The 21,724-nt window shown below is 40.3% G+C and overlaps 1 protein-coding gene across 6 annotated transcripts in view; it reads left to right on the forward strand.

Annotated features, from left to right (window-relative positions):
• Window positions 1-21,724, forward strand: part of LOC124267596 (secreted frizzled-related protein 1-like) — a 73,728-nt gene that overhangs the window by 32,586 nt on the left and 19,418 nt on the right. For 3 of the 6 annotated variants that reach the window (XM_046702554.1, XM_046702559.1, XM_046702560.1), the window contains exons 1-2: window positions 14,470-14,592; window positions 14,684-15,890. In XM_046702554.1, the coding sequence (XP_046558510.1) occupies window positions 15,362-15,890 (529 nt within the window). In that variant the 5' untranslated portion in view covers window positions 14,470-14,592; window positions 14,684-15,361. Of the gene's footprint in view, window positions 1-14,394; window positions 14,410-14,469; window positions 14,593-14,683; window positions 15,891-21,724 lie in introns of those variants that run through there. The other 3 variants (XM_046702556.1, XM_046702557.1, XM_046702558.1) reach the window with 2 other exon arrangements.

Genomic DNA, 21,724 nt, shown 5'->3' on the forward strand with positions numbered 1-21,724 from the left:
ACCAGACCGTACAGCATGGTAGGTCTTTAACCACACACATCTCCCCACACGCACCGTGTTGCATGCATCCCCACTTCACCCCCACACAGGAATGTTTCTCAATGCATCTTCCCGAGATACTCGGCGTTTGTGGTCGTCCGAATGTTCGCCTACAGACATTGTGCACGATTTGGTCTCAGGTTGGGGTCGCTTAATCAGTTGACAACTGTGCGTTCAGATACGTGCGACTTTAACAGCAATAGAGTGCTCCCCGAAATCTTATAGATGACGTAAAAAGCCCGCATTTGATGAAAAGGGGTGTGGAGGGCGATTGTTTTTGACATAAAGTCTGTGTAATGTCGGTGAAATTTTATCGTGCCTCCCATACACGCTGTGTGCAAGCCCGCACTCGGGGAACCCACAGCGATAAGATTACACTCCCGCTGCAGAATGACTGCGCTAAACCACAGTACATTTTACATTTACACGCAATGCAAATAATGCCATTGGTTCTCGCCACGCTGCAGAGTGAGTGAGTGTTTTGTTCGCCGCTTTTAGCAATATTCCAGCAATATCACGGCAAGGGACACCGGGAATTGGCATTTTACCCATGTTGGGAAACAAACCCAGGTCTTCAGCGTAACGAGCAAACGCTTTAACCACTAGGCTACCCCACCACCACCACCCACGCTTTAGAAAAATGCTCCGCCAAATTGTCCTAATGGGAAAAAACTGGACCGTGTGTGTTGACAAAAAAGCTGTATTAACCCATAATGTCATCTGTAATCGGATGTCCCCATGAAATGTATTTTGCAGTTGGTGTTGATGGAATCTAAGAATGACACCCGTGTGGTCTGTAGCTTGCTGTATGCAGAGTGAGTGAGTGAGCTGGGTTTATCCTCGTTAATCAGGACATGTCTGTTTGATGAGGGAGGAAAGCCCGAAGTAGTGCAGGCCTCTGACATTTGCCACTGGTGATACACACGAGTGAATAAGTTTAGTTTTACGCCGCTTTTAGCAATATTCCAGCAATATCACGGCGGGGGACACCAGAATTGGGCTTCACACATTGTACCCATGTGGGGAGTCGAACCTAGGTCTTCGGCGTGACGACCGAACGCCTTAACCACTAGGCTACCCCACCGCCCCCTGGTGACACACACGAGTGTATGGCGCTGATAAAGCTATAGAAATGTAAACTGGGTAAACCGTTGCGCTGGTAGATATCACGGACAAAGAGACAATGTCAGAGGTTGACCGGCAGTTATTGCAGGTTGTCCCCCCTCGTGACCTTGACCCTGCGGAATGCGTTGTCTTGTTTGCAATACCTCTCCTTACAGTCCTATACTTTGTTAGCTATTGTAACGGTAAGCGCTGAACTCAGACTCTGTGTAACATGAGCGTAATAGTGAAAGACGGATGTGAAGATTTCACTCCCAAAATAATAAGTGTCGAACCGTAATGTGCTTTTCCTTAACCGTGTATAATCTTTGAACGAGATACAATCAAACAAAACTAATCAGTTGCACGCACATTGGTTAATCTCAGTTTCGCTGCAGCCGCTTCCAAGATCTTTTAGTTATCTCAAGTATTCTAATCTTGACAAACTATTATTTGATCTTGTTTGTAAGGGTATGAACAATGACCCAGTGATAAAGGTAAGGATCAAGTCTTCGTATTGACATTAAGATAACACTGTACATTTAATCAGTAAACGATACACAACCGATTCTCATTATGTGTCAAATGTATATAGAAGTAGAATGACCTATCACAAGTGAATCAGTGTTGTTTTATGCCGCTTTTAGCAATATTTCATCCCGGCAGTGGATAACAGAAGTGTGCTTAACTCAGTGTACCCATGTGGGGAATCGAACCCGGGTTTTCGGCGTGACGAGCGAACCCTTTACCCGCTAGGCTACCCCACCGCTCAACATCTCATCGTCACAAGCTGAATGTTACACTTATTAACTGCTTATGGCGTATGTCAAATTTAAACCTAATTATTATAATATATGAACAATTATCTGACGTATCTAATCCTATAACACTGCAAACCAAAACATACTATGACAATGTAAAAATTAGTCCAGTCCAGAGAATACAGTGATAGGCATCATGATCATCGATCAGCTCAATCGGGATACGATCACATGCACCGACCAAGTCAGTGAGCCTCACTACCCGATCACGTTCGTGCCTCGTACGACAAGCATGGGTTGCTGAAGACCAGTTCAGACCGCATCTTCACTAGGGCTGCGCAATATAACCGGTTTATCGGTATTTACCGGTTCAGACATGAAAACGATACGTATTGCGATACGCTGATCGAAAACCGGTATTTTGACTTGCATTCGGAAAACTTCGTAAGACTCGGAAATCTTCGAATATTTCCTTGTTTCATTTGTGCTAAATATTATTTACATTATTATTTTGTCATGATTAAAAGTTTTATTAAAGCTTAATCAAGCATAGTGATTTTGTTGTGTTCATGCATTATAAATCAAGCATTAACTCGATTATAAGTAGTTTTGTGTTTAAAAATACTTCTTGCAACATATTGCAATACATATCGCAATATATGCTTTCGCATCGCAATATATCGCAATATGAAAATTCTTTGCAATACCCACCCCTAATCTTCACGGGTTCAATAAGGATGTGATCTACATTCGGAAATCGAATAGATGTGCTGCAGTGTTAAGGTATGAGCCAAAGGCTAAAGGATATGCACTGTATTAGGCATCAGACTAAGATCACGACATATTGGCAGATGAGAGCTCTTGCAGCCTCGTAAAAACACAACACCAGTTGATTACAGTCAAATCTCAGGAGGGAGTTGAGAATTTTAAAAAACCGTTTGAGACGAAATAGTAATAAGGAGTCCCGATTTTCCGCGGCTGTGTTTGTCCGTATGCTATAAAGATTTTCTTTTCAAAGGCAAATCTTGGCAGTGGATGGTAGTTTTAAAGCAAAAAGTCGCAAGTGTCTGGATAAGCATATCAGACCTGAATTTGACAACAAGCCAGGGAAGTTGCCGATACGTAAAGTCCGACGGCACTGTCTGAACCCACTGCACGAATGTCTCAGTGCATTTCTTACAACAATGTACAAAGTGAATGGAGTTGCACATGCCATCACTATGTGTCCATCATAAACATCCCTCATACCCCAAATCAGATTAGGTTCCTATCCGCCCAACCCTTTCTGCAATGCTTAAGCCCTAAATGTAGCATGTCCTAATTTCGTCAATTGGAGAGTGAGTGAGTTTTAGTTTTACGCCGTTTCTCGGCAGTATTCATTTTTCACTACGTCGCAAGTCGACTCTATGTTGTTAGTACAATTCTTGACCGGGAATATCAACTAAACGAGCATGGGGTGGTGGGGTAGCTAAGAGGTTAAGGCGTTCGCTCGTCACGCTGAAGAACCGGGTTCGATTCCCCACATGACCACAATGTGTGAAGCCCGTTTCTGGGGTCCCCCGCCGTGATATTGCTGGAATATTGCTAAACGCGGCGTGGAACTAAACTCACTCACTCAACTTAACGATGGATCGTCACTGATAGGATTCATTTCATAAATTGTGACGGTGTTACTCTTATTGTTTTGTTTGCTCCGTGTTAGTTCAACAAAGTGTTTATGGTTGAAGCTTTTGCGATATATTGATGATTGTGATCTGTTTGATCGATCAACGTACTGGTGGTTATTATCACATCAGGGATATTACTCTTATTACTTATAACCTTCTTAGTGAGTGAGTGAGTGACTTTGGTTTTACGCCGCTTTTAGCAATATTCCAGCAATATGACTGCGGGGGACACACGAAATGGGCTTCACACATTTTGCCCATGTGGGGAATCGAACCCGGGTATTCGGCGTGATGAGAGAACGCTTTAACCACTAGGCTACCCCACCGCCCCTATAACATTCTTAAATAACATGGCTGCAAAACATTTGATACCTTACTTTATACAAAAGTTTATATTTACCAACATTTCGTTGTAGCGTTTGCGAGGTTGGGGTAGCCTAATGGTTAAAGCGTTCACTCGTCACCTGGAAGACCCGGGTTCGATTCCCCACATGGGTACAATGTGTGGAGCCCATTTCTGGTGTCCCCCGCCGTGATATTGCTGGAATATTACTAAAAGCGGCGTAAAAATAAACTCACTCACTCAGCCTGAGTGTAGGGTGTTAGTAGCGTGTGTGTTAAAGTAGTGAAACATATATATTATGAAAACAATTACCCTGTCATTTAGCCACAGATCACAAAACGTATATGTCATATTATCACAGAAAACTGTGATATGTGTTACGAAACGTGTGAATCGTGACTCAAGCACCGCTCGCCTCGCTTCTTTATCGCGTAGATAGCTATCTGTACATTGGGTAGGTTTGCGCCGATGAGCCATTACAGATCCGCAGACGCGCTACGCTTCTCAGACCCATCCGTCATTCACAACTCGGCTGGATGATGGATGGGAAGCCCGGATGCTTTTGCCAGCCTCCTTCAGCTGCGAGAGCCACAAGTCTGGAGTACAAGCCAGTATTGCCGTAGTTCTTGTAGACAAACGCGTAGTCCCTGAATATATATAATTTTGATAGTAACAAATAAACCCATTTAAATTAAAAGGAGCCCCAGTGAGTTGGGAGATAAACCAGAACCCTGGGAAATCTAGACTTGCTTCATTAAAAGCTTTATCATTGCACGGTGGGCTATGCATTAGGGAAAATAATGTGTTTCAGGGACTGTGAGACAGACTATAGTTCTTGTTAAGGTCGAACTACATCGCACTATCATCAGTTATATCCTAGCAACATTCATATACAAGACTCCTGAACTGATTGTGGTTAGAACCGGCCAGTCTTCTACATTATTACAGACATTAGCCTGTGGCTCACAAAGCAGACAGTTTTATCTGATCCTTTTCATACATTATTCGGTTGTATGTATTAGTGGTGGTCCGATTAATTGAAATAATCGAAGATTGGTCGTAGTGACTAAACGACCAAGCAATCGATCATGTTTTCTCATAATCGAACACAAACGATTCTGGAACACTTTTTGCATTAACAATATTTTTCACATGGTTGGTTTTGTCTGTTACACTTTATGAGCACTACAAGCTCGTTCCAAGTCACAAAGGAATTTATCTTAAAGCCCCCAAGAAATTTATGTTCCTAACATACTAGTCATTTTTAAAGATGTGCAATTTGCAAAAAACACCCCAAAGAACTACATGTTTTCCCTTAATGTTTTTGTGTATTAACAATAATAACCAGGTATACTCCAGCTATATCACAGTGGGGGAAGCCAGAAATTGGCTCCACACATTGTACCCACGTGGGAATTGAAACTGGACCTTCGGCGTGTGCCAATCATAAGAAACTTTGAGTGTCTCCAACCCATGCTGACAAATATACGATTTACATAAAAGTTGCGTAAAAAAGGTAACTGCGTGAAAATTCCTGGTTCCACATACCAGTACCTTAATTACAGATAATATAATAAGTTAGGCCTTGTTTATTTATGCATTTCTGAACTGAGCGGGTAAGTTTGGTTTTACGCCGCTTTTAGCAAAATTCCAGTAATACCACAGCTGGTGACAATGGGAATGGGTTTCACACATTTTTTTGTACCCATGTGGGGAATTGAACCCGGACCTTCGTCATAGCGAGTTGACGTCGTAACCACTAGGCTACCCCATCGACATCTTCTAAATTGAGTTGGATAATATACTTGTCATGACATCAATTTGTTGTAGCCAATAACCAACGTTGGCAGTGGCAAAAGAGAAATGAAATGAAGACCCTTGGCGTCAAATCACCCACTCACTCCAGCTACCTTCTTTAAGAGTAACCCGTGAAGGTCCGGGTTAGAATGAACCTTCAGTAACCCATGATTGTTGTAAGAGGCGACTAACGGGATCGGGTGGTCAGGCTCGCTGGCTTGGTTGACACATGTCATCGGTTCCCAATTGATTTGATCGATGCTCATGCTGTTGATCACTGGATTGTCTGGTCCAGACTCGATTATTTACAGACCGACGCCATATAGCTGGAATATTGCTGAGTGCGGCGTAAAACTAAACTCACTCACTCACTCTTTAAGAGTACCACTCACTCACTCATACATACGTCAACATATAGGGTACCGATTTTTCATTTCAGTACCGTTAAGGAAGAAGCATCCACTTAAAAAATAGATTACACCCTCTGCACCCTTATCCCATAATGCGTCACACCGAAGACCCGGGTTCGATTCCCCACATGGGTACAATGTATGAAGCCCAATTCTGGTTTGCCCGGCCGTGATATTGCTGGAATATTGCTAAAATCCGCATAAAACTATCCTCACTCCTTCCATAATAAACACACCGCCTAAGGACATGTGGACTCAGCTATAGTCTGTCTCACAGTCCCTGAACCACATTAATTTCCCTACTGCCAAGCCCTCTCTGCAGTGCTAAAGCCCTAAATAAAGCAAGTCTAGATTTCTCTGGTCTCCCTAGGGCTCCTTTTCAATATAAATGGGCTTGTTTGTTACTATCAAAATTATATATATTCAGAGACTAAGCCTTAGTCTAGGCTGACTGACGTCTGGTCATGTTGTACACATGGGCGCTGCTGGCGACTAATGTGGCCGTGGTGGCTACAAAAGCAAGCGATCCTTTTAACGATTTAATAATACGTTGTGGCATGTTCAAGATAAGGAACTCAGGGTGTAACGCTATCTAGTCCAGTCGCAATTTCAGGCCGTCCACATATACCTGTTCAAGGATTCTTTCTCGGTTTCCTCAAATATGATAAGTAGAATAATATAGGGATTAAAAGATTACGAACTGTTGGAGTAGGAAATTCACAAAACACAAAATGGACATTTTTTACAAATTCCTTTCTAAAGACCCGTGAAGGAGTTGTGTTTGTTGACCTTGGTTTTCAAATCAGACTGAATATGTTTAAGAAATACAAGGACCTTTTGGGAAAACCGCAGGTTAAACAACAGCAGTGATTAACTGAATTACACTTCGAAGGGAAGAATACGCACCATATTCGTGGAATAATAATAAAAAAATCTTTTGGACTTTGTATTTAAAATATGTATGAATTCAGACTTGATCTTGTCACTATGTAGCTGGAATAAGGCCGATGTGACGTAAAACCCAACCCAACTCAACTATTGGTGAAACACGCTATAACGAATACCCAGGAGTGCGAGACTGAATGAAATAAGCCGACAAACTGTGTGAAATAATCATACAGCCGGCATCATCACATCGTTATCGTCATACCATAAACTCGGATAGCGCGCCATATGTCTGTCATCAGTAAATCTATATATGATACTTCAGAATAGTGGCGTTGAGTTGGGCTGTACGTCACATCGGCATTACTCCAGCCATACAGTGACGGATCTAGTCTGCATTCATAAACATTTTAAGTACAAAGTCCAAATCAGTTTTTTAAAAACATGTATTCATTACATCATTTTTTACAAACAAAAAATGTCATAGCACCAAATTCAAAAATAACCACTTCTGAATAGTACCGTTGGTACTTTTCTTTAACATTCATAAACATGTTCATATAATGAAAAATGTAAAAATATAACGCTACGCGTCAACGTAAAATATATATGAACATGTTTATGAAAGATCACGATGTGAGGTCTATATATAGATACAGCTGCTTACTTCAATTTGACGCATTTTAAGAGTGTATTCGTAGACAGGTTTGTGATATATATATTTTTAAATCCGTTGCAAATAATGTTTTGACAATTTGTGGTAAAGGAGGACAACCAAGTTCTATGGGTAGTCAACTTCTTTATTGCAATGGGTGCGACGTTTCGGTGTAGGTACTAACACCGTTATCACGCAAGTCACGTTTCGGTGTAGGTACTAACACCGTTATCAAGCAAGTCACGTTTCGGTGTAGGTACTAACACCGTTATCAAGCAAGTCACATTTCGGTGTAGGTACTAACACCGTTATCAAGCAAGTCACGTTTCGGTGTAGGTACTAACACCGTTATCAAGCAAGTCACGTTTCGGTGTAGGTACTAGCACCGTTATCTAAACCGTTATCAAAGCAAGTCACGTTTCGGTGTAGGTACTAACACCGTTATCAAGCAAGTCACGTTTCGGTGTAGGTACTAACACCGTTATCAAGCAAGTCACGTTTCGGTGTAGGTACTAACACCGTTATCAAGCAAGTCACGTTTCGGTGTAGGTACTAACACCGTTATCAAGCAAGTCACGTTTCGGTGTAGGTACTAACACCGTTATCAAGCAAGTCACGTTTCGGTGTAGGTACTAACACCGTTATCAAGCAAGTCACGTTTCGGTGTAGGTACTAACACCGTTATCAAGCAAGTCACACCGAAACGTCGCACCCATTGAATAAAGAAGTTGACTATCCATAGAACTTGGTTGTCCTTCATCTATACAACTTCTAAAATGCCTCTCAAAGAAATGTCGTGTTATGTAATCACCTACACCAAAATCCTTCCTCAGACAGGTTACAAAAGATGTATTATAAATCCAGTATGGATGCACTGTTCTTAATATACCTATAAATACATATGGAGTCATGAAGTCACCCTGTAACACTCCCTGCGCCCTCTATTGGAAGTGAAATTATCTTGCACAGAACTTTCATCGCCCATAAGCGTATTTTGATTGGACATCTATGTTTAGCACCATGGCATTTATAACGGACTTAAAACGGAGTCATTGCTTTGAATTAGAACTTTCATAAGAGAATGGACAAAGGTTTCAACGATTAAGGATAAACAACAAACTGGATTGATAGAAACTGGGGAAATCTTGCCTGAACTATTTTTAGACTGTTGAGTTCTCAACTCCCAGTGAATAAATGTGTCTTAGTGACTATCATGGCGATATATGTCTGTATAGGAAGGACCCTTCAGTCGACAAGGATAATAGACACAGTAAAACTAATTATATACTATATCAACGCAATTACTGCCAGAAATCATCTGTACACAAACTTTCTTTTCATGTTTCTAGTTCTGTTAAAGAAAACATGTACATAGCAAAGCCTTCTCCGTCTCACATAAACACGGAGAATGGTACAGGGTCACATAATGTTTTTAAATACAACAATTTGAATTTTATGCTCAAGTGATTAATAATATACCCTGAGTGACACCGTAATATGGTAACTTAAGCGTGTAATTGACAACGACGTCACGGTGACGATTCCAATGAAAGACGTATTATATCGGCCCAGATCGACTGCTCGTCACACCTACCTCCTTGAAACTACATCTTGAACGAAATTGTCCTCAGATTATATATTTAAAGAAATACATATTTTCCTGTTTTGACATTACTTGATTTGCGGTCACTTTTTGCACATCTTGCGACATCATGATAAAGACTCTTTTTTCTTCAATAAATTTACAACAACGCACAAACCATGTTCTCCAGGCAATGTTTGGGTCATTTTATGACTAATGTTCTGATCTGCACTGTCAATATACTTTGCAATAAATATTTCTGTACTTTTATTTAACATTTTAGCTGGAGGATCCACATTCAGTTCGTCTATCCTAACCTTTTTCGACATAAAACTGTTTCGACATAAACCTTTTTCCACATCAGGTGACATAAGAACCAGATGAAGGAGTAAGACTTCGAAACGTCGTGTCCCTCATATTACAGAATACCCGTGACGGTCAGGGTTAGAATATTGATCTTCAGAAAGAGGCGACTAACGGGATCGGGTGGTCAGGCTCGCTGGCCTGGTTGACACATGTCATCGGTTCCCAATTGCGCAGTTCGATGCTCATGCTGTTGATCACTGGATTGTCTGGTCCAGATTCAATTATTTACAGACCGACGCCATATAGCTGGAATATTGCTGATTGCGGCGTAAAACTAAACTCACTTACTCACTCATATTACGGAGCTGACATCCAAACATTTTCACCCATTATGTGTATCAGTGTAAATGCCATCAACAACCTTTATGGCGTGTTTGCAATAAAAGACGGCTATATTTGAACAACATGTAGACTGCAATTTTATTGGTCATTTATTGATGTGCCCGTAAAATTCATAGCTCAGTCTTCCTTTCGTCCGTACAAATCATGTCTAAGTCTTATCTGTGTCTGTTTATTGTAGGTGTTACCTGTGTACTTACAGGTCTTATTTACATGTTACAGGTGCCCGAAAAAGTCTTATATAGGTGTTACTGGTGCCCTACAAATCGACGTATAGCCGGTACCCGCACTAGTCATATAGATTTAACCATTGTCCATATATATGGAAACCCCTTATGTTGATGTTACCTGTATCCTAACAAGCCAAGAACAGGTGTCATATGTAAGTGTTGATACGTGTTACCTGTGTTCGTACAAGTCATATCTACTTGTTACCTGTGTTCGCACAAGTCATATCTACGTGTTACCTGTACAAGTAGTATCAACGTGTTACCTGTACAAGTCATATCTACGTGTTACCTGTGTTACCTGAACAAGTCATATCTACGTGTTACCTGTACAAGTCATATCTACGTGTTACCTGTGTTACCTGTACAAGTCATATCTACGTGTTACCTGTACAAGTCATATCTACGTGTTACCTGTACAAGTCATATCTACGTGTTACCTGTACAAGTCATATCTACGTGTTACCTGTACAAGTCATATCTACGTGTTACCTGTACAAGTCATATCTACGTGTTACCTGTGTTACCTGTACAAGTCATATCTACGTGTTACCTGTACAAGTCATATCTACGTGTTACCAGTACAAGTCATATCTACGTGTTACCTGTACAAGTCATATCTACGTGTTACATCTGTTAGCGCAAGTCATATCTACGTGTTACCAGTACAAGTCATATTTACTTGTTACCTGTACAAGACATATCTACCTGTTACCTGTACAAGTCATATCTACGTGTTACCTGTACAAGTCATATCTACGTGTTACCTGTGTTACCTGTACAAGTCATATCTACGTGTTACCTGTGTTACCTTACAAGTCATATCTACGTGTTACCTGTACAAGTCATATCTACTTGTTACCTGTACAAGTCATATCTACGTGTTACCTGTACAAGTCATATCTACGTGTTACCTGTGTTACCTGTACAAGTCATATCTACGTGTTACCTGTACAAGTCATATGTACGTGTTACATCTGTCAGCGCAAGTCATATCTACGTGTTACCTGTACAAGTCATATCTACTTGTTACCTGTACAAGACATATCTACCTGTTACCTGTACAAGTCATATCTACGTGTTACCTGTACAAGACATATCTACTTGTTACCTGTGTTCGACCAAGTCATATCTAAGTGTTACTTGTGTTCGACCAAATCATATCTAAGTGTTACCTGTGTTCGACCAAGTCATATCTACGTGTTACCTGTGTTCGACAAGTCATATCAAGGTGTTACGTGTGTTCGTACACGTCATATCTAAGTGTTATTTGTGTTAGCACAAAGCACATCTTACGTGTTACCTGTCTTCGCACAAGTCCTATTTACATGCTACCTTGAATCTCTATATCGTGCCACCTGTTTCCGTACAAGTTATATGTACATGTTACCTGTTTCCGTACAAGTTATATGTACATGTTACCTGTGTTCCCACACATAAAGTCTACCTGTTACATGTGTCCACGTGTTAACGAACCCCATACAAACATCTACGCCTGTACAAGCCCTAGATATATGTAGTACGTGCTCCCACGAGACATGTGTGTGTCACTGACACCAGTACACGCCAGATCTGTGAGTTTTCTGTCCCCCTGCGTGGCATACTCCGCGATGGTCTATATACCACAAACCCTTCCCATACACACCGCGTTCCTACCCTGCTAAACTAACTGTTCATAATATGGTTGGCAGGTACTTGTTACGTGCTAAAGGTCACGAGGTGCAGTTCACGTGGGTTCAGAAGCCTCAGGCACAAACGTCTCTGTCAAGCGTTGAATCTCACCTGTAATTGTACACAACGCTGCAATTTCCCCTTTTGACAGGCTTAAGAGATTTCCCTTTGTCTCGTGTAATAGGGTTCATACCTTGGGATTCCTGGCCATCCCAAACACATATGAGATGATCGAGTAAGAGCATCTGGATGCTGCGTATAATTTCTGTGTTGTGTATGGAGAGCATCAGTTGCCGTGAGTGAGTGAGTGAGTTGGATTTTACGACGCTTTTAACAATATTTCCGCAATAACTCGGGCACATTTTACTCATGTGGGGAATCGAACACGGGTTTTCGGCGTGTCGTACGAACGCTTTAACCACTAGGCTACTCCACGGTCAATGTCGTATATGAAGACGTACAACACTGAGAAGCAGCATTTGCGCAACAGGGAACTATACTGATGGTAGTGATTCCCAGATTTCTATCAGCATTCCCCTCCGCAAGATCCAAAGAAACCGGGAAAAGAATAAATACTCATTCCCATACACATGTTTCCATATTTGTTTCCATCAGGATAATTACCTCTAACCACATCCGCATTTATGTTTGAAATATTTACATTTCAGTCGAAAGTATTTATTCACGAATAACAGTTTCAGCTTTTCTCAAAACATGCAGCTTTTCAACTTATCTATATTCTATTCGGTGAATGACAAATTGAATGTACAGAGTTACCTTCCCTGGTCACATATGGCTAAAGTATGGGAGTTACTATCACCTTATCTGAGTTGAGTTGATTTGATTTAAGTTTTACGTGGCATCGCAATTGTTTCAGCTATAGCACTGAGGTACTTTTGTGCAACGGGGTTCTGTTCAACACAGGTTGTCTTTGTGCTACGGTTACAGACAGTCAGTAGGTACGATTACATAGTTACATTTACACCCCGCCGTCATACATTCACTCGCTGATCGTAATAACTCTTACATACTTACACAAACAATATATTTCACAGTATAGCACAGATGATCTACACGTTATCAAAACGATACGATAACACTGACAATAGCAGATTGATAGGCACATGTAGCACGTGGTGTGACCTGAGGCATATAAATGGGTACCCGGTAGGAAGAGATGGTTACAAATTGGTTGTATAGTCCACTAACCATTGACCGGCGTAATAATGGCAGCGTTTTGAGAACGATTACGGATGGATTTGGCGCTCTACAAAATCCCATTATCATTATCATTAAGTCACTACAAATCCCCATTATCATTATCATCAAGTGAACGAGACTATCAAATATCTAAAAGCGTATGTAACAACATCTGATAACTTAATACTAGCGGACTGTTGACCATTTCCCCAACGTATCGTTTGATAAATTTCTTACGGATGTGGAAAGGGTTTTATCGTATATATTTACCGGAGAATATATATAGTGGTCTATGGTGTGGAAAGGGTCTTATCGTTTATATTTACCGGAGAACATCTATAGTGGTCTAGTGGTTGTGGAAAGGCATTTTAGAAGTTGGATAGATATTTACCGGAGAAGACAATATAGTGGTCGGTGTGGTATTTGTTATGGAAAGGGTTTTATCGTTTATATGTACCGGAGAACATCTATAGTGGTCTATGGTTGTGGAAAGGGTTTTATCTTTTATATTTACCGGAGAACATCTATAGTGGTCTGTGGTTGTGGAAAGGGTTTTATCGTTTATATGTACCGGAGAACGTATATAGTGGTCTGTGGTTGTGGAAAGGGTTTTATCGTTTATATCTACCAGAAAATATATATAGTGGTCTATGGTTGTGGAAAGGGTTTTATCGTTTATATTTACCGGAGAACATATATAGTGGTCTATGGTAGTGGAAAGGGTGTTATAGTTTATATTTACCAGAGAACCGTATGTATATATCGGTGTGTAATTAAACATGCAACTTTTCCCTGTAATGTAAACCGAATGTTTCAGATGTGTATGATTTTACTACAACGTTTTGCCGGGAGTCTTCAGCTCTCCCTATGAACTCTTTTCGTCAGGATACATAAGTCTAACGATTGTGTTTGTGCATAAGTCGGGGTTATTGATAGGAGCACGCCAGAGCGTCTTCCGCCGCAGTCTTCTCGCAAAGCAGACAAATTCGTTCTCTCATGTCCGTATGCCTGTAATCTCTGACAGTGGTATATTGCAAATCCACAGACAGGGTAACCCCAGTAGTGTATCGTCTGCCTCACTGGAACCCGCTGGTATGTCACCTACCGACGGTAAGCCCCGGCAGCCATCCATGTGTCTAGCGTTAAATGATGCTCGTTATTTTTCTAATCTTTCGCCGCCCACTCGAATGAAGGGATTTGGAGACTGTCAGTTGGAAATCCGCATTCAAATACCTCGGATAGTGATCCCTACCTTTGTAAAAGCTCAGTCCTCGATGAGAGGCGGGGCGGCGAATGAGTGGCACTTGAGGGGTCCTGGTAAACCAATCCAGACAAGCTTGAGTGACAGGCCTGTGGACCTTTGTGGGTGTGTTTGTCTGAAATAGACGTGGTGTGTTTTGGGTATGGGTAAGAGTGTAGTGTATATAGCATCGAACACTATCTTGTCAGTGTGTCAGAGGTACTGTCTCGGCCGGCGACAGCCTTGTCACTAGACACAGGATACATTCAATAGCTGTTTTATTTTCTCATCTTCCACGCTTTGTACATGGTAATTTCATATGTCGTCTTTTAAAAAGCCGCATATTTTGTGTGAGTCTTCAATTTAAATCTTGAATTAATTGAATTGGTTTGAATTGCAGTGTCTGTGGAGTGGATTTGAGTGGAAGGGTCTCCGTGGAAGCAGACGGCTACACGAGTAGTTTGGAGTTTCAGACGACGACGGAAACTCGCATGGAGTAGGACTCGCTACCTAGCCATGGCAGAGCTCCCTTTCTGTGGATCCTGACAAATAATGAACTGTGGAAGTCTCATCATTCCTGTGTTTGTGTCTAGCTAGACTTGACAATAGTTACAACAAACGCGAACCACTGACCGTCGCATCCGGAGGCTCGGGATGGTGTAGCCCTACATGTTATGCATAACGTCTTTCAGTCGACACGTGTGAAGGGACTGCACCAAAGTACTCAGAGTGACCCATCTTGCTACCCTGCAATTACGACCAAGTGACAACACATGTGCTGGGACCTTGCTGTGTAGACCACTCCGATAATTGGACGGAGGCCGCTCTTATCGTGTCATAATTTGTTAAGCAATTCGGGTGGGCTCGGATTGTGCTTGTGTCTCGAGTCGAGGGGAGCTACAAGTGGAGTGTAGGAGGTATCGTGCATCGTGCCAGGCACCCTGACTTCTACTGGAGGTGTAGGGGCCTCTTATGGCCGTTAACGTATTCAAAAGCCGTTGTTATATCCAACTAGACGCTAACCGCTAACCTACGGCACTGGAAGAGTAACTGTGAAAGTGTACAGTGATACCACACCATGGAGATGGAACCCCAAGCTTGGTTGAGTGTGTTTGTCTGCCTGGCTTCGTTAGCCTCGGCGTCGGAATACGACTACAACTACTACAGAGATGAATACAACAACGATGGCTACATCATTCACGGGGACTACCCGCGAGACTGGACACCAAAGTGGATCGGGGTCACCCCAAAGTGCATTGATATTCCCACAAATCTAACCCTTTGCCAAGACATAGGCTACAAACGTATGAGATTGCCAAACCTCTTGGACCACGATACCCTCAACGAAGTGACCCAACAATCTAGGTCCTGGGTACCTCTTCTTGGTATTCATTGCCACCCGGATGTTAAGCTGTTCCTGTGTTCGCTGTTTTCCCCCGTGTGCCTGGAAAGAACAATTTGGCCCTGTAGGTCATTGTGTGAAAGTGTCAAAAACGCATGCCTGGTAAGAATGAAGTACTATAAGTTCGACTGGCCGGAAATGCTACGATGCGACAAGTTTCCTGTTGATAATGACCTCTGCATCAAGCAACAAAACTACAACAAACGTAAGTATATGTATTTGTGTATATATGTATTTTTCTCTACCCCCTAACCTTAAGGCGTGGACAATCTCTCGCCATATTCTCAAACATGGAATATGAAAATATATTCCCTTTTCCTTCTGTTCCCGTTTCTTTAACTCCTTCTCGAATCTGAAATACCCTTAGTTTCTGACATCTTCTGGTACTTTGCTATTTCTCAACATACACTTTTGAATCTTTCTCTCTTTGTTCTATTGTTTGGGTTTCTGTCGGTCTCTGTATTATTTCATCTGAAGAAGTCCCTCGCTATTGCATGGCCGCCCGCTACTCGGCTGCTCCTTGTATTTAGTTTGCCTGTTCTTTCATTTCGGTTTCATTCCATGACGCTCATCTCATTTTGTTTCACATTAACCGAAGTGCTGAATTTTCTCACAAAAACTCTCTTTTCAAATGTACCCTCTATTTAAGTTTTCTATGTTTAGATGAAATGACTTTTACAAGTGAAATGACTTTCTAAATATCATCTATAGATATCTATTTTTATTTTACGACTACTAGATGTTGAAATTCCACAATGCCTATACACTTTGGTCGTTCAGATGATAAGTATATACTGTTTTGTACTTCATATTATGTCCATATTCAGCACTTAAGGAGCTTACACCTCCATTGTTCTGTCATGTCGTGGAATATCATGATCATTCTTTGTTAACAAATTCGAGAAATAATGTTTTATATATATTTGTAACTCAAATTTCTCCACAGGAAATCCAGATACATTTTTTAATGTTCTTTGTGTTTTTTATGTATATTTGTATGTTTTTGTAAGTAAAGTCGATATCTACTTAGATTACCTGCCAGTCAAAGACCAAATTATTTTCCAAAACGTTAAATCAAGCATTGACTACTTTGTTGATATTGCAACTGCTTATGTAAAAATATTTCTTGATATTTAATGACAAACTAAATTAACAAAGAGGGTATCTGATGTAATCAGATGAGCCCAATTGAAGGTGTGCGTGACATCGGTTCAATAATAACGATATACGGGAAGAGGCAATGGCATGTTGGAGTAGATAAGATTACAGTAAGCAGTAAGTGCGCAGTTTGCGTAACCAAACATTATCAAGCCGCAAGATAAACCTGTAACGGACAACGTCTTACATCAAACACTTTAAACAGGACGATAACCAAGCGATAACCTTGTGGCACAATATCATAACGGTGGCTTGTGGGTCTAAAAATGAGCTGTTTTCATTTTTCTATCAGATGAATAATTACGTTTATAATAACAAATGTCAATAGTGCACAAAAGAATATTTCAAGGGTGGATTTGCAAAACAAACAGCATACGAGAGGGTGTGTTGATTCAACCGTTAGAGCGCTTGTAAGGTGCTCTGCCGGTACACTTTGCCGTGTCGTGCTGTAAAGGTAAAGCGTCCATTGTTATTGGGAATGCTGGGATTCTGACGTGAATTTTCATCAAAACAAAAGAATAATGTAATAATTGACGATATTTCGTGTAAGTGTTTCTTCCGTTTGAAACAGAAATGCTTGATAAAATATCAATATCTAAACTTGACAAAATTATATATTTGATAGCCATGTCAACCAATACGTTAAGCGTGGTAAAGGCCAGCTTCAATTCAGAACAGAAACTGTTGTATAAATGTACTAGTATCTGACCCGAAATTGAAGAAATATAACTTTATGATCCTGTGTCAGATAAATCTTTCACTTAAACATGTGTACAATGTATACAATGTATACACTATGGACTGTGGGACTGTAGATACTTATTAACTAGTCGGCACCAGACAGTAATTCAAAGGGTCATAGTACTAGGGATTGTCCCAGTACATGCTCTGTAAACCACATGTTCTGTAATGAACACAGCGTATATCACCCCAACACTCAGGCCGTGAAAAACTATTAATTTATATAAAAATATTTAGATTGATAATTTATTGAACGCATCTAGACGATATAACGGTACCCGATTTGACCATTTTCTTCTTTCTCTTTATGTCTTCACGAACTAAGAGAATTTATGAAAGTGACATCTATTTTTTAATGTGAATACCAAAGCAATGAAATGCACTTCATTCATATTTGAAGTATATCAAATAGCGCAGAGGCATTAGTCTAAGAGCCTTATTATGTGCACTTACACGAAAAACCTTTCCACTGAGTTGATTTTGAGTACTAATCGAAAATAATTAAATGAAAATGGATCTCGACGTTGCAAACGCCACGGATAAGTAAATATATCCCCCACATGATGTGTGTGTATGTGTGATGTTAACTAGTGCATTATGCCTATGATAAAAATTTATATTATTTTCAAGGATTATCAGAGGCATCGGAATCTGTTTATGGATTCTCGATTTTAGGTTTTAAACTTTGGATGCTGGAATTATCAAATGTCCTAAACAGGGTCCACATTAAATTTATTAGCTGATGCGGTGATAGTAGTAACGCGGGGATGATTCGGAACATTTTCCTGAACCAACCATACAAACGCTGTGGGCACTGAAGATAATCGTGTTGTTATTTTCAATTGTCGTGATGGAAAGTTGTATAATGAATACTCGGATGCTGATAACATTGGAAATGTTTGCAGTTACCATTGTTTGAAAACAAGTAGAACGCCATCAGTGCTATATGTAATGGAACCAATTTACACACACCTTAAATAACAGCTTTACAAACACAATGTGAGATAACATTTTTTGCGGCTACAGCTCAGCTGATAAACCTCTCGCACTTATAAACCGTCAACTATTAATTTATGTTTCAACAGCCCGGTTTCATTCATATATCAATATTTTTTGGCTCACTCCTATGATTAATGCAAAAGATTGTGTGCCGGTTGTAAAGAAGATACGACGGGTTTCCAAGCAAATAACATTGCACTGGCATTCGGAGAAATAATGAGATGGAGTTATCCTTTGAATATTACAGCACAGAGATGTAATCTGTAACATAGGACAGTATATAGATATGAGTACGGCTTTTAACTTCACCAAATTATATGTATTTTTAGATAAAAACCCAAATGATGAAATAATGAAGGCGTTCATTCATATACGTATACGTGTTTGGCGAAGTGATTGCAATCGGCGACTACAACATCGCGACCTCTCATCGTTTCTGCTGAACTTTACAGAAGTAATTGATATGCTGCGAAATCTTTTGGAATTTTCTTTCGCACAATCAGAGCCAAAACCTATTTAGATGGCGTAAACGTCAGAAATGTTTGCGATGATATATGCCCGTATTCTGTTGACTAGCCCTGACGCGCTGAAATGAATGGGAAGACACGGTTACCAAACTCATAAATTTCTCAAAGAAAAAACTCGACCTGCTCAGCGCAAGTTGTAGGTAATCCAACAGCAGGGACAACAGAGCAGTTTTTCAACAGGGGAAGATTTATTCTTTCAATGTTTGTCAAGTACATCTAGAATTTCGCTGGGAGTGGCAAGTAGGCTGTCCGCTCTGTCGCTAGGCGCCCTGTGGTCCACCAGAGACAGATAACTCAACGACAGATGGGACTGGGGATTGTGCATACGGATAGTCCCGTGTTGACGCGGGATTAGAGGACACTCCATAATGTCATGCCATTTGATACTGCTTTTATACAACAAATAATATGTCTTACTGTAACTTTTGTGAGAAAAGTAATCAATTAAGTGCAGCTATCGGACATACCGTGGATAGTTTTACTATTCCATCACCTAGATCACGTGCACCGAAAGATCAGTCCATGACGTTAATTTTCAGCTTAGGGACCGTTCATAATTTATGGCAAGGGGGGGTGATGATGATTTTTATTCAGAAGCATGTACAATGTGAATGACCCCCCCTAAAATTTACGTTCAAAGTAAGTGACCCCCCCTTGCATATCATGTACAAAATCAATTTTTCCCATATTTTTAAAGCATAAAGTTGTAGTATTTTAATGTACAAAATTGCTGACCCCCTAGTACATGTGTACAAAATTGCTGAATCCCCCTCCTCGCCAGAACAAATGAGTGACCCCCTTAAAATCATCATCATCACCCCCACCCCATCCTAGCCATAAATTATGAACGGTCCCTTACATTTTGTTGCCCAAGTTGGTGAGTTGCACATTTCAGCTGTTTTAAATGTGGGTATGCCCTTTAGCACCTGACTTGAATATTTTGACTGAGTATATCTCGACTTTGACAATTGATGCTCACAGATATATCGATTTGATAAAACTGAGCCTAAGGGCTATAACCATTTTGTAGGAATGAGGTTCGTTGTTATAATGTCTGTTGACATTAGCTTCGATTATACGAGTTCAGTAGGAAGAGTTTCACAGCTTTACACTAGTTCGATAAAACGAGCATCACAATATCATTTCTATAACATGTGAATCACAGTATCGTTTCTATAAAATTAGCATCACAATGTCATTTCTATAACATGTGAATCACAATGTCATTTCTATAACATGTGAACCACGGTATCATTTCTATAAAATTAGCATCACAATGTCATTTCTATAAAGTGTGAATCACAGTATCGTTTCTATAAAATTAGCATCACAATGTCATTTCTATTAAATGTGAATCACAGTATCATTTCTATAAAATTAGCATCACAATGTCATTTCTATAAAGTGTGAACCACGGTATCATTTCTATAAAATTAGCATCACAATGTCATTTCTATAAAGTGTGAACCACGGTATCATTTCTATAAAATTAGCATCACAATGTCATTTCTATAAAGTGTGAACCACGGTATCATTTCTATAAAATTAGCATCACAATGTCATTTCTATAAAGTGTAAACCACGGTATAATTTCTATAAAATTAGCATCACAATGTCATTTCTATAAAATGTGAATCACAGTATCATTTCTATAAAATTAGCATCACAATGTCAATTCTATAAAGTGTGAACCACGGTATAATTTCTATAAAATTAGCATCACAACATCATTTCTATAAAATGTGAATCACAGTATCATTTCTATAAAATGTGAATCACAGTATCATTTCTATAAAGTATGAATCACAGTATCCTTTCTATAAGATGAGCGTCACAGTAATACTAGTTCCATGAAAATAACCCCAAAACTACAAATATTGGATGACACGTGCCAAAATTATATAATTTCGGTACAACGAACCCTGTGGCTCTACCATTTCTGTGAAAATACCCTGTTAACTATGCCAGTTAGATAAAGCGACTCACAATTTGAAAGTAGCCTCACAGCTATTACGTATAATTAAAATCACGACTAACCCAGTGTGGAGAAATGAGCTTCACAATTTTAAACTCCTTTAGTATAAACGTGTAATGAAATGAACAATGACTGACATGAGTTTGTGTTTTGTCAATCACGGCAGAGGACACATCAATGAGATTATTGTGTCCACTTCATTACGTTATTTACACCAACATATGAACCCCGGCATCTGGGACAACAAAGACATCCCTGTCGGACGTAATTGTGTTTTGGAATGCTGCACATTTGCTTCCAAGATGATACATTCACAAAGCTCCACAGCAGGTTTTAATTTCATATGTTATTTCGTTGATAGAAAAAAATAGGTAATTACGTCTGACTGAATGAACCTTCAGTAACCCATGCTTGTCGTAAGGGGCGACTAACGGGATCGGGTGGTCAGGTTCGCGAATTGCACAGATCGATGATCATGCTGTTGATCACTGGACTGTCTGGTCCAGACTCGATTATTTACAGACCGCCGCCATATAGCTGGAATATTGCTGATATATAAAACTAAACTCACACGCACACACGTCTGACGTATGCAGAGTGTTTCTCATTGTCTCGTTAATCCACCCCTACCCTATACTT

The sequence above is a fragment of the Haliotis rubra genome, unplaced genomic scaffold (assembly GCF_003918875.1).
Source record: "Haliotis rubra isolate DU_JTF1 unplaced genomic scaffold, ASM391887v1 Scf1320, whole genome shotgun sequence".
Taxonomy (NCBI): Eukaryota; Metazoa; Mollusca; class Gastropoda; order Lepetellida; family Haliotidae; genus Haliotis; species Haliotis rubra.